Source organism: Neovison vison, chromosome 6 (genome assembly GCF_020171115.1).
Source record: "Neovison vison isolate M4711 chromosome 6, ASM_NN_V1, whole genome shotgun sequence".
Taxonomy (NCBI): domain Eukaryota; kingdom Metazoa; phylum Chordata; class Mammalia; order Carnivora; family Mustelidae; genus Neogale; species Neogale vison.
In genome coordinates, this window is record NC_058096.1 from 375,203 (window position 1) to 402,344 (window position 27,142).

Genomic DNA, 27,142 nt, shown 5'->3' on the forward strand with positions numbered 1-27,142 from the left:
AGTATTTCTTTTTTTTATCCCAAGCAGAATTTCATTTTTTGGAGATAGAAATCTACAGATATTCATTTCAGCTGTTTAAGTGGTCGCATCTCATTTTTAAAAAGTATGAAGTATTTTTTCTTAAGATTTTATTTATTTTTGCACATGCATGAGAGAGAGAGTGTGGAGGAGTGTGCATGAGCGGGGAAAGGGGCAGAAGGAGAAGCAGACTCTCCGCTGAGCAGGGAGCCTGATGCAGGGCTTGATCCCAGGACCCTGGGATTGTGACCTGAGCCGAGGCAGACGCCTAACCAGCTGAGCCATCCAGGCACCCAAAGAGTATGGAGTATTTTAAAATCCATACATGACAAAGAGTAACAGCTCATTACTAGCCTGGTCGAGGCATGTCTCATGTCCGTGCCTGCAGCTTGTCAGTTTTGGAGGAGCAGAAAGTCTTGAATGATGGAAGTATTCCGAAGTGGAAGTGGTAGAAGCGCCTGATGACCACAAGGCCCTTGGTATGTTCCTTTCTTTGTAGCTCTCCAGTGAAGAAGCCAAGTCTTCTGAAGACCCATCAGTTCGAGGGGGACACTTTTGACTCGGGCTCCGAGAGCTCTGAGGGTCTCGGGCCATGTGTGTCATCGCTTAGCACCCTGATAGGCACCGTGGCTGAGACTTCTGAGGAGAAGTACCGCCTGCTTGACCAGAGGGACAGAATCATGCGGCAAGGTATGGTCTGTGCATCTCAGCAGCGGTCCAGAGACCTGGCTACGGTCATGATAAGGTCACTGTAGGACCTGGGAGGAGGGAGCATCCCCTGCCCATGGGGCCCCACTGTCATTGATACCCTAGGTCCTCCAGCACAACGCATGGAGTCTTTGCTGTGCACTGGTTTCCCAAGGGAGTGGTGGACGTGGACTGGAAGGCAGGTGTATCTTTCATTTTATTTTTGGAAGAAAATCCATAAATTGTTGATCTCATGCTAAAGTAAACATTTTAAAGGGCAATTTTTAGACACTCAGAAAGCACATATTAAACAAAAATTCAAATGTTTGGTTTGACAGAAATCCACACAAATGAAACTTAAGAAATGTCAACCAAGGGGAAAAATCTGTAACTCCTATCACAAAGGCCTGATTTCCCTGATACAGAAAGGACCATGGAAATCATTGTGAAAAAGACCAGCCCAATAGAGAAACAAGTAGGCGGTCAGAAGAGTTACAGAAAAGAAAGTACACCTGACCTTGACCAGCACAAGTCTTGGGGCGTCAACGCCCTTGCAGTCGAAAAGCCACGTAGTAACTATTGACTCTCCAAAAACTTAACTGCTCATAGCCTACTGGTGACTTACTCGTGACAGTCATTCGACACATATTTTGTGTGTTGATGTTTCATATCCTACAATAATAAATTAAGCTAGAGAAAAGAAAGTGTTGTTAAAATGGTAAGGAAGAGAAAACACACTGATGGTACCATGAAAAATCTGTGTGTATGTGGACCTGTGTAGTTCTGACCTGTGTTGTTCCAGGGTCAACTGTCTCATGAATTGGTTTTTAACGGAAAGGTGCTCACGCCACCACACAGAGTAATGCCAGTTATACCCACAGAGGGGGCCTCTCCCCTGTCGCACCATGCTGATGCGTCCTTGAGCTGGCGGGGGATGGCTGCACCCCACCGAAGAGGGCAGGTCGGCAGTACCTTTCAGCCTTAGGAAAGCCTGTGCCTTTGACTCAGCGTCGTCCCATGTGCAGAATCTGTCCTGCAGGCAGTCCCACACGTGTGTGTGTGTGGTGTGGGCACACGTGTTTCACACACAAGTTGTTTGGATGACAAAGATTGGGTATTGACTATCCACATAGCGAGATTGTAAACAGCCTGAGAGAAGACTGGGGTTTCTTTATGGACAAAAATGTAGATATATTATGAAGTAGAAAATCACAGTGTGGAAGTATGTAGGATGCTACATTTGTGTATACATGGGGGGGGCGCGTGTTCATGTCCATGCACACATGAGTGTCCCTGCCTCTGGGGACACGAAGTAGTCTTGGAGGATGAAAGGGTCTGTTCACCTCGATCAGAGAGGGAACAAGGTGCAGGGTGGGGGCATTTTAACATTTTTATACCTTTGGAATATAACTCGTGTGTGTATGTGACCTATTCAAAAAAGAAGTATTTGGTTGATTTTTAAAAAATAGGTGCAATGATCACACATGAAAGGAGAAAGTATTTGTACTTTTCTTTGCAAAGTTTTTTACTTTTTTACATTTTTTAAAAAAGATTTTATTTATTTATTTAATTGAGAGAGCGCGCGAGCGCGAGAGAGAAATGGAGAAGGGGAGCAGCGGAGGGGGAGGGAGAAGCAGACGCCCCACTCAGCAGGGAGGAGCAGCGGAGGGGGAGGGAGAAGCAGACGCCCCACTCAGCAGGGAGGAGCAGCGGAGGGGGAGGGAGAAGCAGACGCCCCACTCAGCAGGGAGGAGCAGCGGAGGGGGAGGGAGAAGCAGACTCCCCACTCAGCAGGGAGGAGCAGCGGAGGGAGAGGGAGAAGCAGACTCCCCACTCAGCATGGAGGAGCAGCGGAGGGAGAGGGAGAAGCAGACTCCCCACTCAGCAGGGAGGAGCAGCGGAGGGAGAGGGAGAAGCAGACTCCCCACTCAGCATGGAGGAGCAGCGGAGGGAGAGGGAGAAGCAGACTCCCCACTCAGCAGGGAGGAGCAGCGGAGGGAGAGGGAGAAGCAGACTCCCCACTCAGCATGGAGGAGCAGCGGAGGGAGAGGGAGAAGCAGACTCCCCACTCAGCAGGGAGGAGCAGCGGAGGGAGAGGGAGAAGCAGACGCCCCACTCAGCAGGGAGCCGGACATGGGGCTTGATCCTGGGATCATGACCTGACCTGAAGGCAGACGTTTCAGTGACTAAGGCATCCAGGAACCCCTGCAAAGTTTTTCTTAAATTAAATTTTAGCTGTAGGATTTTACTCTTTCTGGAAGCTGTGAGTAAGTGGACTCGTCACGGTGCTTCCTTAACATGGTAGTGAAAGCTGTTCGTCGTGTCACTGACCTGGTGACTTTTATATTCCAGATAAAATTAGTACATACTGAAATTTTTCAAGATAAAAATGTGTGTATTTTAAGCTTGAGGTTGTTGTAGTTCATCTCACATAAAAGATACTTTTGGAACTCTTTAACCCTGTAGGCAGTAAGACTAGTTTACTCAGGACCCAGGCTCTCGCAGGTGTTCTTGCAAGTGATTCCCTCCCCAGCACCAGCAGGCTGGAGTGGAAGCAGCGGGGTACCGAGTGAGAGAGCCAGTGTGTTTGGGGTTTACAGTCGGCAAACTGACCTTTTTAACAAACATACCGCAGCATGACTGCTGATTGGTCAGGCCGCTGCGGAGCCATGGACGGTGACGTCTGCTGCCGCCCGGCCCCGCCCGTGTCATGGAGTGCAGGCCTGTGGCTGTGGCGAGGCGACGAGGCCTCCGGGTGCCCTGGTGCCTGACGTGATGGGCCATGCCTCCCTCTCTCTAGGCCTAGTGCTTTTCTTTGTCATTTGTGTGTGGCGTTTGCCTTTCGTTCTGTTTTTCCTTTTATCATCATAGTAACTGTGTGGTTCGTTCTTCCTTTTTACTTGTCCTTTAGCGCGGGTGAAAAGAACCGACCTGGACAAAGCGAGGACTTTCGTTGGGACGTGCCCAGACATGTGTCCTGAAAAGGAGCGGTACATGCGGGAGACCCGGAGTCAGCTGAGCGTGTTTGAAGTGGTCCCAGGGACTGACCAGGTGCAGCCCTGTGTCCCTCTGGGGTTCCTCTCTAGGCCCCTGTCCCTATGTAATCTTCAGGGTGGAGGTGGGATATATAGGAGGGGGCTTATTCTTCGTAATTCTGGTACACATTAGTACTTGATTTGGGCATTTACCTTTTTAGAGGGCGGCAGGGATTTAGAGGGCTGCTGCTACGGACTTCCACGTTACAGGGCGGGTGCTGTGAGGCGTGCGTGGAGGACTTGCAGAGGCTGACTGGACCCCAGGGTACTCGAGGCTTCGCTGTACATACAGATTTGTGTCACAGATTAAAAATTGCTTTTCATTTCTTTTTCCTTTTCACAGTTTTCTTCCTGTTTGTGTTTTGCTTGGTTGAGATTATGGTCTAGGTGCAATTCTGTATGAATCCTTTTTACATAAGTTTTATTACCTTTTCTTTTCTGAAAAACTCTATCAGCATTTTAAAAATGACAGCGTATTATTGATTATGTAGCTCTGTCAAAACTTCCCATTTTGCAATCACTAGATACTTAAATTTTATTAATAATTCTGTTGGGCATATTGTATGTAATGAGTCTAAGGTATGTAGATTTTTTTCTTCTGATAGGTCCTAAGAATTAAGTTACTACGTTAGAGGGTGTGACCTTTCTTCAGGTTCCTGAACATGTGTGTGCCAACGCGTGTTCCCAAATTGTTCCCCAGGAAATCTGCATCATTTCAGATCCTTTTTTCTCTTCGTTAATTTTGCTTGCAGCCTTCTCTCTTGCTTGGTGGTTGTTTTTTTTTTTTTTACAAAGATCTTATTTTTAACTAATGTCTACGTGTACCCAGCATGTGGCTTGAGCTTAGAACCCTGACATCGAGAGTCACATGCTCCATGGACTGAGCCAGCTGGGTGCCCCATGGCTGTGGTTTTAAGTTGCCCAGTGTGGGGAACCCCAGCTGGGCAGGATATCACAGCAGAGGCTCCTGCCCCAGGAGACGGTGCTGCTGGCTTGCAGTGGATGCTCAGGGCTCAGTCCTGTAGATGTCTGGGCTTCTGTCCTTGACCATATGTCTTCAGTCTCCTTTTCAGGTGGGACAGCTCCAGGCCTGTGTGCTCAGCTCTCCTGACCCTGTGAGGCCCCTGCTGCTGTTTCCATTTCCTTTCTAGTATGTGTAGAGTTAACTTTGGTATCTGAGTGTGGCTGGAGTCTGTTACAGTGCTTCAGGGTTCTTTACCTGTCACACCTCTGCCCTTGGAACTACGCAGGTGTATCTCTACTTACATTCCTTCTTTCTTTTTAAAGTGTTTAAGTCATCTCTGCATCCAGTGTGGGGCCTGAACTCACAGTCCCGAGATCAAGAGTTTCACGCTCCACTGGCTGAGCCCGCCAGGCCCCCATGACATTACTTCTGCTTCTGCACTCCTTGTTGTATTCACCAGAAACAAGTCTCTTCTCATTTGCTTTCGAATTTTGATCATTAGTTTCTTTTCTTTTCTTTTTTTTTTTTTTTTTTAGATTTTACTTATTTATTTGTCAGAGAGAGAGGGAGAGAGAGCGAGCACAGGCAGACAGAGAGGCAGGCAGAGGCAGAGGGAGAAGCAGGCTCCCTGCCGAGCAAGGAGCCCGATGTGGGACTCGATCCCAGGACGCTGAGATCATGATCTGAGCCGAAGGCAGCTGCTTAACCAACTGAGCCACCCAGGCGTCCCTGATCATTAGTTTCAAACAGAAATTTTACATTTTAAAATTATATTCTGTGTTATTGATGTTGTATGAGTATGCGGGGGATTTTCCTCCTCATTTTAAGGCCCAGCACCTGACACCCTGCTGTTTGCCCCAACTGTGTGTCCTCAGGTGGACCACGCGGCAGCTGTGAAGGAGTACAGCCGCTCCTCCGCTGATCAGGAAGAACCGCTTCCGCATGAGCTGCGGCCCTCAGCAGTGCTCAGCAGGACCATGGACTACTTGGTGACTCAGATCATGGACCAGAAGGAGGGCAGCCTGCGGGACTGGTACGACTTCGTGTGGAACCGCACCCGGGGCATACGGAAGGTATCTGCCACTTCTGACCAGAAAATTAGAAAATGCGTGTGAATTCCAAAGTTGAAGCAAGATTTCTTTTCATTTTACTCACTTACTCAGTTATGTTTCATCTGTGTACAAAATGCTGTTATTTAAAATCCTTACAAAGTCCTGTTAAAATGTGCCTCATGGGCTTCGTTTGAAATTGACACGTGAGAAATTCAGGTAATCGTGATTCTTCTAATCGTTTGTTCCCAGTGCACGGAAATAGCACGCGTGAAATCCGTGTATACAAGATGCACGTATGAAGGGGTGTGTGTGTAATACTCCGTCTTGCTTGTGGCCAGGACATCACACAGCAGCACTTGTGTGACCCAGTGACGGTGTCTCTGATCGAGAAGTGCACCCGGTTCCATATCCACTGTGCTCACTTCCTGTGTGAGGAGCCCATGTCCTCCTTTGATGCCAAGATCAACAACGAGAACATGACCAAGTGCCTTCAGAGTCTGAAGGAGATGTACCAGGACCTGAGAAACAAGGGCGTGCTCTGCGCCAGTGAAGCTGAGTTCCAGGGGTACAATGTTCTGCTCAATCTCAACAAGGGGGACATCCTAAGGTAAATTTTCAGATTTAGAAGCTCGTCTAAGCTGTGTGAAAAGGCAGGGTTGGTTTTTTTTTTTAAAGACTTTACTTATTTATTTAAGATTTAATTCATTTATATGAGAGAGAGTGTGTACATGAGCAGGGGGAGGGCAGAGGAGAGGGAGAAGCAGACTCCCTGCTGGGCAGGGGGCCAGATGTGGGGCTCTCTCCCAGGACCCTGAGATCACGACCTGAGCCAAAGGCAATTGTTTAACATACTGAGCCACTCAGGTGCCCCTCCAGTTTTTAAAAAGATTTTTTTCTTGAGAGAAAGCATGCAAGCAGGGGGAGGGGCAGAGGGGAGAAAGAATCTCCAGCAGACTCCCCACCGAGCGGGTAGCCCACGCGTGGTTCAGCCTCGTGGCCCTGCGATCACGAATGAAGCTGAAACCAAGTCGGGGGCTGAGTCGACGGAGCCACCCAGGCGCCCCAGCAGGCATCTCTCTTGGTGATTCAGTCAGCCCTGTTCATTTACAAAGCAAAACAAAGTTAAATTTTGTCTTTTTAGATGTCATCCCCATCAAAAACAGCTGGCAGTCATTTGGCATTAAAGTAATTCTTTGATAATCAGTTCTTAAATTGATTATTGCTTGCATTTGTTTATTTACCGTCTTTTTAGAGAGCACTGCTCTCCCAGTCCAGCTCAAGCGTGGCAGCCTCGAAGTCCGCGAGCCGAGTCGAACGGCATACGTTATCCTGAGTCCCTCTTTCTCAGGGTGGTTAAACTTCAGGTTTTTTTAAAGTCACATCTATTTTCATGGACATTTTGTCTAATTAAAAATAAAATTGAGGGTGCCTGGCTGGCTCAGTCAGTTAAGCATCCAACTCTTGATCTCAGCTTAGCTCTTGATCTCAGGGTCATGAGTTCAAGGCCCCTGTTGGGCTCCATGCTGGGCCTGGAGCCTACTTAAAAAAGATGGAAAAGGAAAAAAAAATAAAATTCTAACCCTCTTGTCTCCTTTAATTAACAGAGAAGTACAGCAGTTCCATCCTACTGTTAGAAATTCCTCCGAAGTGAAATTTGCTGTTCAGGCCTTTGCTGCATTGAACAGTAATAATTTTGTGAGATTTTTCAAACTGGTCCGGTCGGCTTCTTACCTGAATGCTTGTCTTTTACACTGTTATTTTAATCAGGTGAGTAACGTAGCTATACTTGAAGAATTGGAAGAAATCAGATCGTTACTTTTGGTATTTGCTATTTTCGCAGTTCCAAGTTCGCTCTCGTGTAAGCCTTGCAGCAGGTCCCCAAGGGGGCTGCCCGCATTACCTTGGGTCTCAGGGTCTGGCACCATGGACCACTGGTGGAAGAGGCCATGTGATGGAAAATACTGTTGCTAGGTTCAGATCAGAGAAGTGTCTTTAGAATGATAGGACTTTAGTTTCAGCACTATCATTTTCTTGGAAACAAACCAAAAATAAAATTTTGCACATATAAGGTCCCTGATTTAAAAATTCTTAAGTGTTATTAATCTAAATTTTGGGAGTGAGCCTGATGATGCTGAATCCATTTCAATAAATACCTGAAGGGCCTGCTCCTTGTTGAGTACTGTGCTGTGCCCTGGGTTGCAAACCTTCAGGACGTGCAGACCAGGTCTAACCTGGTGCTTTGCAAGAGTCTGAATGCCTGGTCCCAGAATTCCCGCAGTCCGGTCTTTAGCCCCAGCCCCCTGACAGCGCATGCACTGTGCTGCTCCCAGCTGCAAGGGGTCCAGCTGCAAGGGAGGCGGCGGCCGGGGTGGAGGCGGAGGTGAGTCTTAGGACCTGGTCAGCTGGTTCAGTGACTTCAGGTTGTTTTTTTTCTTTGGTCACCCATCAGGTCCTTTGGTAAACAGTGACTGAGCCCATGGTCATAGCCGAGGCAGAGGGTCTTCAAGTTTGTTCCTTGTCCTATCTGAGAATTGCCAACAGCAATGACATTGTGGAACAAATTAAAAGGTTTTTAACAGTGTGCCATTTGGGGAACTCTGTACATTCAGTAAATAAAACTGATAGTTATTATTTTCAGAATGATTATGTGATATTCTTAGAATGTTAGCCATTTGTGCCCGTTTTAATAATTTGAAACAAAAAGGACATCTAAATGCTTTAGAGAAACGAAGTGTTTGACATGGGCCCAAAGGCTCCCTTGCTCAGCTCCACCTGCTGTGATGCTTCCTATCCCTCCAACCCCAGCACAGTCCTGCCTCAGGGCCTTTGCATGTGCTATTGTCCCTGCTGCTCTCTATCCCCACAGAGCCATATGGTGCTCACCTTCTTCAGGCCTTGGCTTGCCTGCCACCTCGGCAGAGGCCCCCAGCCCCGCTTGCCTGCCCTCCTCTGCCTTCCTTTGTTGCACTGTTACCATTAAATGTGTATTTCACAGGTTCATTTTGTTCATTGTTGGTCTCTCCCTAACACATCAGGTCTGGGGCAGAGATTTTGCTTTGTTCATTGTTGTGTGCTCCACATTAACAATGCCAGGTGAGAAGTAAATTCTCCATAAATCCTGTTAGAATTAACACTGCAGGAGGATGCAGGGGGTCGCCCAGGGTCCTGGCACCCACATGCAAGTTTTGTTAACATTTTCCTGTCTTCTTTTTTTAAAGCACTTGTTAGGAATTTCATGCAATTTCTGCACTTTTCTGTGGCATTCTTTCATCTCTGATGATTTTTAATATCGTAGAGCTTTGTGTTGAACGGATGGTATGCAATAGACCTTCCACATGTCCTGCTGATGGATGATTTGTCTTCTAGGGTTTCTTTCTTTGTTTTGTTTGAAGATTTGCTTACTTGTCAGAGAGAGAGCATGCATGTGCCGCACAAGTAGGGGAGGGGCAGGCAGAGGGAGAAGCAGACGTCCCACTGAGCAGGGAGCCTGATGCAGGCCTCAGTCCCAGGACCCTGGGGTCGTGTCCTGAGCCGAAGGCAGACACTTAATCGACTGAGCCCCCCAGCGTCCAGGGTTTCCTTCATGGCCTAACCGGTCCTGTGTGTGGAGACCGACTGTTCCACTGTGTCACTGGCATTTTGGAGCATCTTCTGCTGAGCAAATGCCCTGGCGATTGCTGAGCCTGGGCCTCTTAGTACTGGATTGCTTTCCAGCGGGACTGAGCTACAGCAGGACCCTGTCCCCCATGGTGGCATTTCGTGGTCATGGAGACTGGGTCCTTAATGCTGCAGTGACGGCTTCTCTCTTCAGATCCGAAAAGATGCTCTCCGCGCGCTCAACATCGCGTACACTGTGAGCACGCAGCGCTCCACGGTCTTTCCCCTGGACGGCGTGGTGCGCATGCTGCTGTTCCGAGACGGGGAAGAGGCCACAGACTTCCTGAACTTCTACGGTCTCACAGTCTCTGATGGGTAAGAGCAGAGGGTGGCTGCGGGGCCTCTCTCTGTCTCTGTTTTTTCTCTTTGAATTCTGATAAGGGCTGGGAAGTGCCATCTACGTGCCAGGCCCCAGAGAGGGCCTACTCCGCAGGCCGCCTCCCCGGTGCAGGTGAACACGGCGAGGCTCCGAGTGTGGGGGGGGCAGGCCCTGATCAGACACTGCCAGCGGGTTGCTTTCAGACCCGTTTCTTCGCCATTCCAAAATCAGTGCTTTTCACAAGTTACTGAAGAAACTAAAGGTAAAGGTTAGGGTCTTCCTTATTCTTTCTTTCGAACATGGCTTCTGCAGGCCAGGGACTACCACTGCCCCACCTCTGGTGGCCCAGACAGGCACTGGTGGGTCAGGCCAGGAGCTTCTCTGCTGCTTGGAACCTGATGAAACTCCTGGACCCTCTCCCAGTAAATGGCACCATAAAGTGCACCGTGTCTTGCTCCAGATTGCTGTTTCTCTGACTCTTCCCTCCTCTTAACTCCTTGCCAGCCCCTTCCTGTCTGCTTCCTGCAGGCCAGCCCTCACAGACACATGTGGCTTTGGAATAAGACGGGAGCACGCAGGTGTGTGTTGTTGGCTGTGTACAAGTAGGCCAGGAGGCTCCCATGTCACAAGGAAATGTCCAGGCTGGCAGCTTGGGTACTGTGGGCTGGGGCACCAGATCAGCCTTTACTGTCTCCCTCTTCATTGACACACGGTAGTGGGGTGACCCAGTGATGTGGACGGGGCTCCCAGCATTGCTGCTGGGAGCTGAGAAGGTGAAGGTAGGCTTCTTGCCTATGTAACGCTTCTCTGGGTTCTCTGTGGTCTGGGTAGCTGTGTCGAGCTGAACCGGTCCTCGTTCCTGGAACCAGAGGGGTTGTCCAAGGCCAGGAAGTCGGTGTTTATTACCAGGAAGCTGACTGTGTCGGTCGGGGAGATCGTGAATGGAGGGCCGCTGCCCCCCGTCCCTCGTCATACCCCCGTGTGCAGCTTCAACTCCCAGAACAAGTACATTGGGGAGAGCCTGGCTGCAGAGCTGCCTGTGGGCACCCAGAGACCCAGCTTGGACACAGTAGGTGAGAAGCTGCAGTCGCGTGCGGGAAGCAGCCTCGCCTCTCCAGGAAGCCTCTCCGGGGGTAGGAGCGTCTGGCTGATGTTGTGGGTCGGGGTGGGCTTGCTGGGTATTTGCTCTGGGCTCAGATATTCCCCCTCAAGAGGGGCCCTAATGGCTCCCTGATGGCGCTGATGGCGCGGTGCTCGCTTCCCACGGGGGAAGCACGCTTTGTCCCCTCTGACGTCACTCGGGAGGGTGGCTAGCCCTGAGGGTCACTGTGGGTGCCTGGGGGTTGTCTTAAGTGTCCTCACTTGCCTGTTCCCTTCCAGGTGGGGCGAAAGGAGAGGCGTGTGGGGCGGAGGCAGAGGTACCGCCAGCCGCTCTCCTCCAGCAGCCCCTTCCCAGTGCCGCGCCCACACCAACTTCTCTGCCTCACGTCCCGGCACCGACCCCGAGCATAGCGCCTGGCCTCTTCCAGCCCCCTGGGCAGCCCCCCATGCAGCCCCCTGTACAGCCCGAGTTGCTTCCTTCGAGGCCTGCACCTTCGTACTCTGATGCGGTAAGGAATCTTCCAGATTAGGGCTCCAAGGGTTGCGCAGGTGTCCCCAGTAGTGTCTGATGTCTAGTCTGACCCGTTGTCCGTAGATCGAACCCACAGAGGTGCTTGCGCTGTGGCTTTCAAGCGTTCTGAGTGCCAGCCGGGGTGGCTTGAGCCTTCGTCCTTCTGACGGGGTGCCTGGCACCCCGAGCTTTGGGAGGCCCCGCACCAGGCCCCCTAGCTTGTTGCCCGTGTCTGCTTGAAAGGGCTGGAGCTCGGACTCTGGAGGAGGTGGAAGGGTTCTTGTGGACGTGACGTGAGGGCTGAAGGAAGTCCTGCTCTGCACTGACGGCTCTGCAGACACGTGGGTCTCTGTGGGCCACCCTCAGCCCTGCGGAGTGGGCTGTGTTGTGTGGGCTCCCACGGGGGGTCTAGGGAGAGGCCCTGGCTGCAGTCCCTTAGCTGCAGGTGGCAGGGCTGGGGCTGAGCCCCCGTCTGCGTTGCTGTCCCCAGAGCAGCACTCTGTCGCTTCCTGTCCCAGTGCCATCTGGCACCGCCGACGTGTCTGCTCTGGGTGATGTTCTGCACGGCTCAGTGGGCGAGCCAGCGGACCTGTGACCGGGGACATGTGAGGCCCCAGGTGGCACTATGTGCCCGCTGATGGGGTTGAACGGGGCCCGTCTACCACATAGGTTGTGGGATCGGGCTCGCCACCCTGCTGCTTGGGCAGGGGCTGGGGCGAGAAGGAAGCCCAAGGCGATGGTGAAGGACGGCTAGAGAAGCCGGCCGGGTTTGATGTGGTGTGGGGGGCAGCGTGGGGCGGTGTCGAGCAGGCTGCAGGCTTGCGCTGTCCTCTTCCAGAAGGTTTCTCTCTGTTCAGTAGCGGGAAACCTTTCCGGACGCAGCGTGGCCGATTGCCACACGAGGACTGTCAGATGCCCTCAAACAGCGTCCACTGATGCGGTTGTGAAGGGATGTTTTCGTCTTGGGGCGGGGGATGCTCCCTGAGACCGTCTCGGGTTCTGCGAAGGTTTCCAGTACCGTTAGGCTGTAGGGTTAGATTGTTCGGTTTTAAGCTCAGTCCGCATCGGGGCAGTGTTTCTCGCTGGCGGCGCGCTGACCCGTCTGTCCTCTCCTCAGGACCTGGCTCAGGTGGTGGATGAGCTCATCCAGGAGGTTCTTCAAAGGGACTGTGAGGAGGTTGGTGCCGCTGGGGCGGCCTTCGCGACCACAGCTCTGGGGTGAGTGCGGGGCCCCACCTGCTCCGAAGCTGTCGGCCTGCTGGGGGCTTTCCCTGTCCCCCGTGTTTCTCCTTAGAGAGCTGCTGTCAGCCTTGGACAGGAGGTCGCAGCTGCTCATTTGTACAGGCTTAACTCTTGGTCCTGTCCTCTAGGCAGGTGCGACTGTTTGTGTGTGCTTTTTGAGCAATGTTAGGGTTATTAAAGTTGTAAGTTAAGCATTTTATAGTATAATGAAATTTCTTTGGAGATTTCAAACGACAGTTATAAATTTCGTATATCTGATTCTATCTAATATTGTAAAGATGTAATCTTAATAAATTTAATAATCAGAATTTTTCTAAGACTTAAACAAATTACTAATTGATTTAGTAAATCAGAGTGTTTTAAGGATTTCAAACACGTTTTAAAAACCCTATTACACATGAAATCACACAGTGATTAAGAATATAATTGCATTTGTATAAATGTAGGTGACTCAAAAGGGCTACTGTATTGATAGGTCTGATGGATTTTCTTATACTGGAGTCAGCAGGGAGCCCGATATGAGGCTTGATCCTAGGACCCTGGGATCATGACCTGAGCCCAAGGCAGAGGCTTAACCGACTCAGCCACCAGGCGCCCTTAAGTTTTTTTATAGGAGTCATCAGAACGAGTGCCGAGTGGTATCTTGTAGTTTTGGTTTGCGTTTCCCTAATGACTAATGATGTTAAGCCTGTTTTCTTGTGCTCATGTGCTTTTTACGTATCTTCTTTGGAGAAATCTATATTCCAAGTCCTTTGCCCATCTTTGAATTGTTTTTTGTTGTTGAGTTTGTAGGAGTTTGTCTGTTTCTGGGTATTACTCCTATTCTGTTTGGGAATGTCTTTTCTGTTTGATTTGTCTTTTCACTCTCTTGATAGTGTCCTTAGATACACAGAAGTCTTAAATCTTATGTAGTCCGTTTTATCTAACTCTTCTTTTGTTGCCTGTACTTCTGGCTTTATATTTAAGAAACTGCCAAGTCCAAAGTTATGAGTATTTTCCTGTGTTTTCTTCTAAGAAAATGATAGTTTTAACTCTTAAGTTTAGGTCTTTGATCTATGTTTGTTTTGTTTTCATGTATACGATAAAGATTTAACACCATTCTTTTTATATATTCTTTGTGCTTTGGAATTACCTTCTTTTCCTCTTTGAATGGTCTTGGCACCCTTGTTGGAAATCAGCTGGTCATATACATGAGGGTTTCCTTCTGGATTCTCTCCACTCTGCTCTGTTGGTCCATATGTCTGTTTTAATGCCAGTACCACATTGTTTTGATTGCCCTAGTTTTGTAGTAAGTTGTGTAAGTGTTGACGTCATGAGGCACGAGTCCTTCAACTTTGTTTCTCCTTTTCAAGATCGTTCTACTATTTGATGTCCCTTAAAATTCCATATGAATTTTATGATGAGTTTTTCTTTTTTTTTTTTTTTTGTTTTTTCCTGAGAGTGAGTGAGCTGGGGTGCGGGGTGTAGAGGGAGGGAGGGAGAGAATCTTAAGCTTCATGTCCAGCGCAGAGACTGCCCTGGAGCTGGATCCATGACTATGAGATCATGATGTTACCTGAGCTGGAATCAAGAGTTGGACGCTTAACTGACTGAGCCAGCCAGATGCCTCTGGGATGAGTTTTTCTGTTTCTGCAAAATGCTTCTAGGATTTTGATAGTGATTGCATTGAATCTGTAGAATGCTTTGGATAGTACTGATATCTTAACATTATGTCTTCCAGACTAGGGGTGCCTGGCTGGCTCAGTTGGTAGATCATGTGACTCTTGATCTTGGGGTTGTGAATTTGAGCCCCATGTTACTTAAAATAAAAAGTCTTCTAGTCTAGCCACATGGGTTGTCTTTCTATTTGTTTAGGTCCTCCTTCTCTCAGCAATGTTTTCTGCTTTTCACTGTATAGGTCTTTCATCTCCTTGGTTAAGTTTATTACTAATTGCTTTATTCTTTTCAGTGCTATTTTAAATCCAGTTGTTTGCTTAATTTCACTTTTAGAATGTTCATTGCTAGCATATAGAAATACTAATTTTTTTCAAATATTTTTATTTATTGATTCGAGAGGGAGAGACAGTGGTGGGGAGGGGCAGAGGGAGAAACAGATTCCCCACTGAGCAGGTAGCCTGAAATGGGGCTCCATTCCAGGACCCCGAGAAGATGGTCTGAGCCAAAGGCCGGTGTCCACAACCAACTGAGCTACGTAGGAACCCCTGATTTTTTTTGATCCTTATATTTCAATCTTGTTATACTTGTTAGTTCCCATAGGTTTTGAGCAGAATTCTTAGGATTTTCTGTATACCAGATCATGTTCTCAGTGAATAGATAATAATTTTTTTCTTCCCTTATAGTTTGGATGTTTGTTATTTTTCTAACTTCCAATGTAGTATTGAATAGAAGCAGCAAATAGGTCATCCATGTCTTTTTGCTGGCTTCAGAGGATAAGCTCTCAGTCTTTCACATGTGAATATGATCTTAGCTGTGGTTTTTTCATATATAGGCTATATCATGTTTAGAGAATTCTTTCTGTTTCTAGTTTTTTTAGTGCTTTTATCATGAAATGGGGCTGAATTTTGTTAGATGCTCTTTCTGTATCAATTGGGATAATCATACGAGTTTTTTTCCCTTCATTTTATTTGTATGTTTGTCTTACCTTGTTTTTCATTTGTTGAACTATCCTTGCATTCTAGCAGTAAATCTCACTTGGTAATTTTCTATAACCCTTTAAATATATTGTTGAATTTTTGTTTATTGGTGTTTTGTTGAGGATTTCCACATTAGTATCCTTCAGGGATTTTGGTCTGTGGTTTTCTTACAGTGTCTTTGTCTAGTTTTGGTATCAGTGTATCATTCAGGGCAATGCTGGCTTCACAGAAAGTGTTTGTAAGTGTTTCTTCCTCTTTTCCTCTTCAGATTTTTAGAACCATTTGACAAAGGTTGGTGTTAGATCTTCCTTAAGTGTTTGATACAATTTGTCAGTGAAGCCATTTGGTTTTTGACTTTTCTTTGTTGGGAGGGGTTTCTGAATACTGAGTCAATCTTTTAAGTTATATATAGGTCTATTCAGATTTTCTGTTTCTACATGAGTCACTTTTGATAGCTTGTGTGTTTTAGACATAAGCTTAATTTTTATGTTAAAGCCAAATACAATTTTTTTCTCGCCAATGTTAACGTTTAGTTATGTGGCTTGCTTGCCTATTATTTATTTATTTGGAATGATACCCCCTTTTCTCTGCCTAGCGTTTCCAATGCTGCTATGGAGGAGCTATTAACAGCTGCAACCGCAGGCATTTTGAGGCACATAGCAGTGGAAGAAGTGACTAAGGAAAGGGAGCGCAAGGAGGAGGAGAGGCGGCAGGCGGAAGAGGAGAGGTGAGCGTGCGCGTGAGGTCAGAGTGTGCGGGCACAGGACAGAGCCCGCCCTGGCCTGGCCTGCTCTGGCCGGTGTCCACTGCACGGGCGTCCGACCCCCCGGTTCACCCAGCGCCCTCCTACACTGCAGCCCAGGTCATGGGTGGAGGGTCTGGGGCCACACCCGCCTTGGGAGCAGCAGCTGTTGCTGGGGGCACGGGTGGCGGTCGGCGGAGCCGGCGTGTGCGTGGCCGTGCGGCTTGTCTGTTGGGATCAGAGGAGTGGGCTTGCTGGCTGAGGCAGCACGACTCAGATCCCAACTTTTGAGGTCAGAGAGAGTGTTGACCTCAGTCTTAAACATTACCCTTGTGCCCTTTTTTTCTTTTACCCTCAGGTTGAAACGAGAGAGGGAACTGGTGTTAACTCAGCTGAGCCAGGGCCTGGCAACAGAGCTGACAGAACTTGTCGTGACAGAATGCGTGAGGGAAACCTGCTCCCAGGAGCTGAAGTAAATGGAGGGCTGGGATCTTGCAGTTCCAGGGCGTGGGGTGGGAGAGAAGCGGGTTACTGAGGCCCTGCGGCCAGCCTGGTGCAGTTCAGGCTCGCCGTGTTTCACTTTGACAAGGAACTTACCTTTCGAATGGCCACACAGTAGACGCAGTAAGACACAGTAATCCCTGTTCTTGGGTGTGCGCCGCCTCCGGAGAGGGCCTCCCTTCCACTCCGGGCCTCGTGTGGTTCCTGCACGGGCTGTGGGCATGTGTCCGTCAGCAAAATAATCCACTGGTGTCTTCGATGCTCCGAGGTATTTACTGCTAGATTTTTTCAAGTGGAAGATTTCTTCTGTTGCTTCATATGTTCAAAGATTTCTTTGAGGTATCTCATTTAAGAATTTTAGTAACTTCCTTTTTTTAAATTGAAGTGTAATTTACATGCAGTATCGGACTAGTTTCCGGTATACAGCATATTTATTCGAAAGTTCTATAAATTATTCAGTGCTCACCATGGTTAGTGTAGTCCCCACCTGTCACCGTGTGATGTTGTTACAGTATTTATTAGTCACTCTTCCCTGTGCTGTACTTTTCATCTCTGGGACTTACCTGGTGTTTGACTGGAAATTGGTGTGTCTTAATCCTCTTCATCTATTTCACTCATTACCCCCTACCTACCTCTGCTCTGGCAGCCACCGGCTCTCTAGATTTAAAATCTGTTCTTCTTTATTCTTTCGTTCTGTTTTTTAGATTCCATGTGTAAGTAGACTCATATGGTATTTGTCTTTTTCTGTCTTAGTTCCCTTAGCACATTATTCTGTGTCCGTCCATGTTGTTGCAAATAGCAAGATCTCATTCTTGTTTGATGGCTGTTACACACGCACACGCACACACCACATTTTTATTTACTTGTTTTCAAAGATTCTTTATTTATTTGACAGAGATCACAAGTAGACAGAGAGGCAGGCAGAGAGAGAGGAGGGAGCAGGCTCTCCACTGAGCAGAGAGCCCGATTCGGGACTCGATCCCAGGACCCTGAGACCGTGGCCTGAGCCGAAGGCAGCGGCTTAACCCACTGAGCCACCCAGGCACCCCACATATTTTTACTTATTTATGTATCTGTGGACACTTAAGTTTCTTCTGTATCTTGGCTACTGTACATAATGCTGTTATAAACATAGGGTGCATATAACTTTTCAAATTGGTTTTTAGTTTCTGTAGGCAAATACCCAGTAAGTAGAATTACTGGATCATATGCCGTTTTAAGTTATAATTTTTTAAGGAGACTTCATACTGTTTTCCACAATGGTTGTACTAATTTACATTCCCACCAATAATAGTAGACGAGGGTTCCCTTTTCTCCACATCCTGGACAACATTATTATTTCTTGTCTATTTGATTCCAGCCATTCTGACTGAGGTTGTATCTCTTTATGGTTTTAATTCACATTTCCTTGATGATTAGTGATGTTGAGCATCTTTTCATATGTTTTTTGGCCATATATATGTCTTTGGAAAAATGTCTTTTCAGGTCCTCTGCCTGTTTTTAATCAGGTTTTTTTTGTGGGTTTTTTTGTTTGTTTGTTTTGTTTTTTGGTGTTGAGTTCTGCAAGTTCTTAATATATTTTGGATATTAAGCCCATATTGGATATATCATTTACAGGTACCTTCTCCTGTTCACTGGGTTGCCTTATTGTCTTGCTGATAGTTTCCTTCACTGTGCGTAAGCTTTTTATTTTGGTGTAATCTTAGTAGTTTATTTTTGCTTTTGTTTCCTTTGTCTAAGGAGACACATCCATAAATATGTTGCTAAGGCTGATGAAGGAGAGTTACTGCCTATGTTTTCTTTTTGGAGTGTTAAGGTTTCAGCTCTTACACTGAGAACTTTAATCTATTTTGAGTCTCTCTCTTTTTTTTAAAGATTTTATTTATTTGTCAGAAAGAGAGAGAGAGCGCGCACAAGCAGGCAGAGTGGCAGGCAGAGGCATAGAGAAAAGCAGGCTCCCCGCTGAGCAAGGAGTCCGATGTGGGACTCGATCCCAGGACTCTGGGATCCTGACCCAAGCGGAAGGTAGTGGCTTAACCAACTGAGCCACCCAGGTGTCCCGAGTCTCTTTTTTAAAAAAAAATTTTATTTATTTGAGAGAGAGAGTGAGGGAGAGAGAACATGAGAGGGGAGAAGGCCAAAGGGAGAAGCAGACTCCCCACGGAGCTGGGAGCCCGGTGCGGGACTCAGTCCTGGGACTCCAGGATCATGACCTGAGCCGAAAGCAGTGGCTTAAGCAACTGAGCCAGCCGGGCGCCCCATTGCGAGTTTCTTTTTGTGTGTGGTGTGAGAAGGCGGTATAGCTCAGCATCGTTTCATTCCCATGCGTGCAGCTATCCAGTTTGCCCTACTCCCTTTGTTGAAAATCATCTTTTCTCCGTTGTATATTCCTTCCTCCTTTGTTTACAGACAATTGACCATGAAGGTATGACCCGCTGTCCCATTCCGTTAGTCTCTGGATCTGTTTTTCTGCCAGTACCATACGATTTTGAATACTGTAGTTCTGTAGCGTATTGTGAAATTTGGGATTATGATACTTAAAACTTTGTTATTCTTTCTCAAGATTGCTTTGACTATTCAGGGTCTTTGCGGTTCCCTACAAATTTTAGTGTTATTTTTTTTTTTTTCATCTGTGAAAAATGCTGTTGGTATTTTGATAGGGATTATATTTTCTATTTCTTTGAGTAGCATGAACATTTTAACAATATTAATTCTTCTGACTCAGGAACATGAAATACCTTTTCATTTGTGTCATCTTCAGTTTCTTTAATCAGTGTTTTATAGTTTTCAGAGTATAGGTCTTTTGCTTCCTTGGTTAAATTTATTCCTAGGCATTTTATTCTTTTTGGTACAACTGTAAATGGGATTGTTTACTGAATTTCTCCTTTGGCTACTTTGTTATTAGTGTATAGAAATGTAGCAGATTTCTGTGTATTAATTTTGTATCCTGAAACTATTGAATTCATTTATTAGTTCTCAGTTCTGATGTTTTTTTGGTGGAGTCTTCAGGGTGTTCTATATGTAGTATCACTCATCTGCAAATACTGACGGTTTTACTTCTTTTTTACCAGTTTGGGTGTCTATTTCTTTTTCTTGTCTCATTGCTGTAGTTGGGACTTCCAGTATAGTATTGGGAAAAAAATGGTAAGAGTGGCATTCTTGACCTGTTATTGATCTTAGAGGAAAAACTCTCAGTTTTTCATCATTGAGTACGATGTTTGCTCTGGGTTTTTCATATATGGCCTTTCTTATGTTGGAATGTGTTCCCTCTAAACATACTTTGTTGAGGGTTTTTATCATGAGTGGCTGTTGTATTTTGTCAAATGCTTTTTCAGCATTTGTTGAGATGATCATGTTAATGTGTGTCATATTGATTTGCACATATTGAACTAGCTTTTGCATCCCTGTAATAAATCCCACTTGACTGTGGTGAATTATTTTTTTAATGTATTGTTGAATTCAGTTTGCTAATATTTTGTTGAGGATTTTTTGCATATGTGTTCATCAGGGATATTGGCCTGTAGTTCTCTTTTTCTGTAGTGTCTTTTTTTTTTTTTAAATCAGGATAATACTGGCTTTGTAGAATGAGTGTTTGTATATTTATAGACTGTTTTCCTTTCTCTTCTTTTTTTGAAATAGTTTGAGAAAAAATAGGTAGTAATTCTTATTTACATATTTGATAGAATTTACCTGTGAAGCTGTCTAGTCTTGGACTTTTGTTTGTTGGGAGTTTTTTGATTACTGATTATACTTCATTTTTCTATTTCTTCCTGATGCAGTTTTAGAGGATGATATGTTTCTGGGAATTTATCTATTTCTTCTAGGTTGTCCAGTTTGTTGACATATAATTTTTCTTAATATTTTCTTATAACCTTTGTATTTCTGTGGTGTGAGTTGTTATGTCTCCTCTTTCGTTTCTGATTTTATTTATTCGAGTTCTCTCTTTTTCTTGATGAGTCTGACCAAAGGTTTATCAATTTTGTTTACCTTTTTAAAGAACCAGATCTTGGTTTTATTGTTTTTTTTTCCTATTTTGTTTTTAACTCTCTGTTTCATTTATTTCTGCTCTAATCTTTATTGCTTCTTTCCTTCTACAAGCTTTGGGTTTTCTTTGTTCTTTTTTTTAGGTGTAAAGTTAGGTGGTTCATTTGAGGTTTTTCTTATTTCTTGAGGTAGGCTTGTGTCATTATAAAGTTCTCTCTTGGAACAGCTGCATCCCGAAGATTTTGACTATTGTGTTTTCATTTTCATTTGTTTCCATGTACTTTTTTTTTTTTTAAAGATTTTATTTATTTATTTGACAGACAGAGATCACAAGCAGACAGACAGGCAGGCAGAGAGAGGGAGAGGAGGAAGCAGGCTCCCCGCGGAGCAGAGAGCCCGATGCGGGCTCGATCCCATGACCCTGAGATCATGACCTGAGCCGAAGGCAGCGGCTTAACCCACTGAGCCACCCAGGCACCCTGTACTTTTTTTTTTTTTTAAAGATTTAATTATTTATTTGACAGAGAGCGAGCTCACAAGTAGGCAGAGAGGCAGGCAGAGAGCCCCACATGGAGCTCAATCCCAGGACCCTGAGACCATGAACTGAGCCGAAGGCAGAGGCTTAACCCACTGAGCCACCCTGGCGCCCCTCCATGTACTTTTTAAACATTTTTTTGATTTCTTGGTTGACCCATTTATTGTTTAGTAGCTTAATGGGGAAGGAGCCGTCATGTGTTTGTGTTCTTTCTAAATTTTTTCGTGTTATTGACTTTTAGTTTCATACTGTTGTGTTTGGAAGAGATGCTTGATAAGATTTTGGTCTTCTGAAATTTATTGAGACTTGTTCTGTGGCCTAACAAGTGATCTGTCCTGGAGAATGTTCAGTGTGCACTTAAAGAATATGTATTCTCCTGTTTTGGATGAAATGTTCCATGTGTATCTGTTAGGTCTAACTGGTCTCATGTGTTGTTCACTGATTCCTCCTTGATTTTCTGTCTGATCTATCCATTGATGTAAATGTGATTTTAAAGTCCTCTATCATTACTGTATTACTGTGAGTTTCTCCTTTTATGTATGTTAATATTTGCTTTTTGTGTTTAGGTGCTCCCATGTTGCGTGTATGGATATTTACAATTGTTACGTCTTCTTTTTGGATTGTTCCCTTTATCGTTATGTAATATACTTTTTTGTCTTTTGCTCTGGCCTTTGTTTTAAAGTCTACTTTGTCTGATGTAAGTATTGCTTATACGGCTTTTTTTTCCACTTGCATTTGTAGGGTGTATGTTTTGCACCCCTTCACTTTTCAATCTATATGTTTTTAGGTCTGAAGTGAGTCTCTTATAGGCAACATGTAGATGGATCTTGTTTCTTTAATCCCTTCACTCATCTGTGTCTTCTGATTAGAGTACTTATATTTAAAGTAATTATTGGTAGGAGGTGGTTATATGCTTATTGCCATTTTGTTAATTGCTTGCTTTCTGGGTTTTTTTGTTTGTTTTGTTTTTGAAATCGTTCTCTGTTCCTTCACTTCTCTGTTGTGGTTTGGTGACTTTCATTAATAATATACTTGGATTCCTTTATTTTTTGTGTATCTATTATAGGTTTTTTTGTTAAAGATTTTATCATTTGAGAGAGAGAGAGAGAGAGCGAGTGAGCGAGCGCACACGTGCACAAGCAGGAGGATTGGCGGTCGGGGGGAAGGAGAGGCAGGCTCCCCGCTGAGCCAGGAGCCTGACGTGGGGCTCGATCCCAGGACCCTGTATAACATAACAGCTCACGTGTCTAGTAGTCTGTGTTAAGTTGATGGTCGCTTGAGAACTTTATTGTTTTTACCTGCATGGTTCAGGGTAGAAAGAAGCTCAGTGTGCAGGGAAGTCTGTGTTTGTGCTTTATGCTCCCCGAGGTAGCCTTGAAAGTTGAGAGCACAGATTCCAGGGCAGATGGAGGGCATAGCTGGCAGGCTGAAGCGTTTTGCTTAAATAATGTTTCTTTCCATTTTGAATAAATGGGAGGCTATTTCCCTGTTTCCTATAAGCATGCGACCTCGTAAGCGGCGGATTGGTATCTGTTCTTAGTTCCAGGTAGGAGTGGTAGGAAATACGTAAGAGCTAGGCCTTGCCGAATGTATTTTCCCACAGTCCCAGGAGACCTGGGCTTCCGCTCAGCACCAGGGCTGTCTCCACCTGCCATGAAGGATGGCCCCTGGAAACACATCTTGCTTGCTTAAGCTGCTTTGATTTTATGACTAAATGTATTTGATAATATTTTCTGTGCTCCCTTCATTGACAGAATTTTGTCATAAAAACCTTCTTTTAGAGATTTGGTCTATTGGAGGCCATTGCCATGTGAAACATGGGCTGCCAGTCTACATGTACTTGAGACACTTCTTATTGCAAACATCAGATACCGCTGATGAGAAGGTGTTGTAGTTTTCTTACTGGTCATTTAAAAATTAAAAATTGAAACTATTTTATTAAGATAAAGGTTTATTTATTGACTATTTGCAACAGTTCTGTTGGACTTACAACGTAGTACCCCATACCGCTTTCATTCTTTTTTTCTCTAACTTTTCAGGTGTCTGTACGTTAAGTAAAATGAAAATCTTAACGCTTCTTCTCTCTTTTCTAAAAAATATTTTATTTATTTGACAGAGAGCTTCTCTTGTGGCAGAGGCATAATTACATTTCGATAGCAAGGATGTGGCTCTTGCCATTTTTTAGGGCAAGCCCTCAGTGTGTGTGGGCCTGGGTGCCGTGTCCCCATCCTGATCGCCCTCTTCTGTAGGAGCGCAGTGGAGACAGACCAGCAGGTCCGTATGGCCCGTTGCAGTGAGGATGTCTGTGCCCACCTGGTGGACTTGTTTCTTGGGGAAGAGATTTTCCAGACTGCGAAGGAGACCCTCCAGGAACTTCAGTGCTTCTGCAAGTATCTCCAGCGGTGAGTCCTCTGTCCTTACAGATGAAATGGATGCTCGTGGAGAGAGCCTTGGACAAGAATATGCTTTCGGAGGTAGTCGGTTACATACACGCGTGAAAGACGCTCCTTCCTGATGGAGGGGTGCCAAGGGGATAAGTAAGGAATGAGATTGGGAGCTGTTCTGTATTTCGACCAGTATTTATAGGTGCTTTCTCTCATTTACTTCTGCTCTCGACACGGGGAGATGGCCGTGAATAAGCCAAACAGATTCCAGCTGTATGCACCCACATGGAGGAATTTCTAAAACATAATTTATTGTGAAAAAAGCTATTCTTTGGGAAATGTGTACAACATACGGTGTATACTCAAAGTATTGATTGTTTCGGATTTATATATAGTGGTATAACCGTATAACCGTGAGGAAAAGGAAAATGACGAAACTTCGCGTAGTGCTCTGCTCACGTTCGGGAGCAAGAGCCGGTGTGATTGAGTAGGGCCCAGTGCTGGTCATGGCCACTGCTGTTCAACTGGACGAAAGAAAGTATGTGGTTGTTTTATTTATCATTAATCTTTAAACTGGGTATGTACTATGTTTGTTGTATGGTGATTCATTTCATCATTTCATTTAAAATAAGTAACGGTGTACCTTGAAGTTTCAACCATGTACAAGGGAGTAGAGGGGGAAATGAGTCTCTGTTCCACAAGGGACCTCCATGTTCCTCCTCAGAAGCAACTGCCGAGTACCCATCCAGAAGCCTTCTGCCCTTTTTTGTGGTAGGTAGGACAGACTCCTCCATGGCAACCCTTCTTTACTCCATTTGAGGTCGGGTGAGGCCTGTAACCACCACTGCATATTGAACTCTTCCAGGTGTCAGTGGCCCCACGAATGACCTACCTGGTTCTCAGTTGACGGACTTTCACGTGGCTTTTCTTTGTAGCTGGGATGGAGAGTGCTGTGGTGACTGTCCTTGTACAGACACTTCACAGGGGTACACCTGGAGAGAAGTTCCCAGAAGTGGTGTTTGCTGGGTCAGAGTATGGGTGTGTCTCGGATTTGTACCCGTATTTGCCGGACATGGTTTGGCTTCAGTGCTTAATTGAAGCTTGTTTTGTTGTTCACCACCACTCACCTGGTGTCACGCCTTCCCTGTGCCCGAGTATTAATTTTAATTCTGATTTATCTCTCAGTTTGAGCATTCTTGCTGAAAAAGACCTAAACATGGCCAGAAAATGTGCTTCTGTATGTTACAGCGCTGGACCGTGCTTTCGCGTTTGTCCCTGTAGTCAACTTGAAAGGACACAGTGATGATACGGTGCTGTATCTTCCAGGTGGAGGGAAGCCGTCGCGGCCCGGAAGAAACTGAGGCGCCAGATGCGAGCCTTCCCTGCAGCACCCTGCTGTGTGGACATGAACGACCGGCTCAGGGCATTGGTGCCCAGTGCAGAGTGTCCCATTGCTCGGGAGAACTTGGCCAAGGGCCTTCTGGACCTGGGCCATGCAGGGAAAGTGGGCATCTCCTGTTCCAGGTTAGCGCTCAGCCTGCCGTGGCTGCCTAGTGCTCCTGCTCCGCTCCTGGCTTTGTAGAGCACAGGGAGCAATGTGTGCATTTGGCGGGAAGAAGGGCAGAATCAGAGAAAGGGAAGATAGATGCAGGCTTGTGTTCCTGAAAGCTGTTTTCCTCCCCAGTCCTGGACATGTGACACGTCCTACATGCTTTGAGTTCACGTGCCTTTTCCACTTCAGACACTCAGGGCCTGGTGATTGAATCTTCCTGAGAATCACCTGTTTCTCTTCTGCTCTTTGTGGATATACCGTGTCCCTTCTTGTTGATGGGAGTTCCTCTTCTAGAGGGCGGGACTTCTGTCTGTGCCCCGCTCATCTCCCGTGGCCTAGACGGTAGATGACTGCTTGATATTTGTGCAACGAACAAGTCTTTTGACTAATTGGTTTCTTCATCAGCAAAAGTTTTCTTGGTCTCCTAAGCATTCCCCATCAGGAGACTCTACTAAGCACTTACTGTCCGCTGCGAACATCAGCTCCTTGCACGGGCACTGAGCTGGCCTCGCGCAGACAGTGTCCTTCTCCTTTCTCCGTAGGTTAAGGTGGCTCCGAAACAAGACGGCACACCAGATGAAGGTTCAGCACTTCTACAAGCAGCTGCTGAGGTCTGTCACGCCCCCGGTGCACACACTCCTTGTGCTGGGGCTCGCGCACTGGCTTACCCGCTGTGCTCTACCCCTTCCAGTGATGCGGCATGGGTGCCCCTGGACCTGCCGTCCCTCGTGGCCGAGCACCTCCCTGGGAGGCGGGAGCGTGTGTTTTGGAAGCTCGTGCTGGTGTTGCCTGATGGAGAAGAGCAGTCCCCAGGGAATCCTGGCAGGTCAGGAAGGGTTTCCCTCTCTGGGCTTTGAGGTCGAGAAGGTGACTACAGGAGGCGGAATGACTTCTCTGAGGGCATCAGGCATGAGGGACCTGTAGTCTGTTTTGTTTGTGATTTGAAGTTGACACTTAAGATTATTTAAATTTTTATGCTGTAAACTGGGCCCCGGAACATTTAAGAGTTGATCCTCGTTTAAAGCTGTGCTGAGCGGATTGATTAGGGCTCGCTTCACTGTCGATTCTGTGGGAAGACAGTTCAAAGGGTGTTGGCTATAGTTCCTTTTTTTTTTTAAGGAAAAATCTGGTATTTTAAGAAAGAAATCCAGAAATTGAGATGGCATTATTTCCTGTAATCAAACTGCCTTCAGAAGTCACTTCAAAGCAGGACATGTTACTTTTCTTTTTTAGCAACTTTATTGACATGAAATTCACATGTTATAGATTTTACCCGTTTAAAGTTTCTGTTTCACTGGTTTTTAATATTCACAGAGTGGTACAACCATCACCACGAATTCCAGAACAAAGAAATCCCGTGTCCATTAGCAGTTACTCATCATGCCTCCTTGTTGTCAGCTCCCGGAAGCCACTAATGAGTTTCCTGTCTTCTGTGTGTTTTCCTATTCTCGACATCCTATACGAATGGAGTCCTCCTGTCTGTAGGGTTATGACTGGCACCTTCCACTCAGCCATCATGTTTTCTGGATTTTATCTTGTTAGCAGATACCAGTCCTTCATTCTTTTTTCGTGGCTGAGTAACAGACGATTGTATGAGTACAACACATTTATTCATCAGTTGATGGGCCTTTGGGTTGTTGCTGCTCTTTGGTTATTATGAATAATTCTGCTGTGAACGTTCATGTGTATGTGTTTGTGCAGACACATGTTTGCAGTTTTGTTTGTTAAATACCTAGGAGTGGAATTGCGAGGTTGTGAGGTAACTCTATGTTTAAAAAAGTCTTTGAAGAATTTCCAAACTGTTCCACAGTGGCTGCACCATTTTCCATTCCTCTTAGTGGTGGGTAAGGGTACTAAGTTCCCTGAATACATTCCTTTTTTAGCAGTTACTATTGAAACACATATGAGTTAAGGAAAAAGTCATAAAGATTATAAGATAGCTGAGCAAAGAAGAGAGTTTTGTGGTATTTTAAAAGTATTTAAATGATGATTCATTTCTTAGAACAAAAACCCCTGTCTTCTGATTCACTAATAAGTTTATTCACTAAGAAATATATATTACAATAATTCTTAAGAGCTCAGGCGTCACATTTGATTCTGTCAAACGTGTATATAGTCGATCCTTGAATGACATGGGGGTTAGGGATGTCTGTCCCCCCACACAGATAAAAATCTGAATAGAACTTTTGACTCCTCCAACTACTAATAGCCTACTGTTGACCAGA

At 46.0% G+C, this 27,142-nt stretch overlaps 1 protein-coding gene across 2 annotated transcripts in view; it reads left to right on the forward strand.

Moving 5' to 3' along the window:
- LOC122908216 (minichromosome maintenance complex component 3 associated protein) overlaps nt 1-27,142 on the forward strand; it is a 51,257-nt gene that overhangs the window by 6,945 nt on the left and 17,170 nt on the right. For both annotated transcript variants that reach the window (XM_044250757.1, XM_044250758.1), the window contains 15 exons: nt 518-708; nt 3,617-3,756; nt 5,580-5,777; nt 6,095-6,363; nt 7,361-7,523; nt 9,568-9,728; nt 10,564-10,805; nt 11,113-11,342; nt 12,462-12,562; nt 15,815-15,946; nt 16,320-16,433; nt 23,231-23,383; nt 24,692-24,889; nt 25,460-25,528; nt 25,609-25,743. In XM_044250757.1, the coding sequence (XP_044106692.1) occupies nt 518-708; nt 3,617-3,756; nt 5,580-5,777; nt 6,095-6,363; nt 7,361-7,523; nt 9,568-9,728; nt 10,564-10,805; nt 11,113-11,342; nt 12,462-12,562; nt 15,815-15,946; nt 16,320-16,433; nt 23,231-23,383; nt 24,692-24,889; nt 25,460-25,528; nt 25,609-25,743 (2,496 nt within the window). The remainder of the gene's footprint in view (nt 1-517; nt 709-3,616; nt 3,757-5,579; nt 5,778-6,094; nt 6,364-7,360; nt 7,524-9,567; nt 9,729-10,563; nt 10,806-11,112; nt 11,343-12,461; nt 12,563-15,814; nt 15,947-16,319; nt 16,434-23,230; nt 23,384-24,691; nt 24,890-25,459; nt 25,529-25,608; nt 25,744-27,142) is intronic.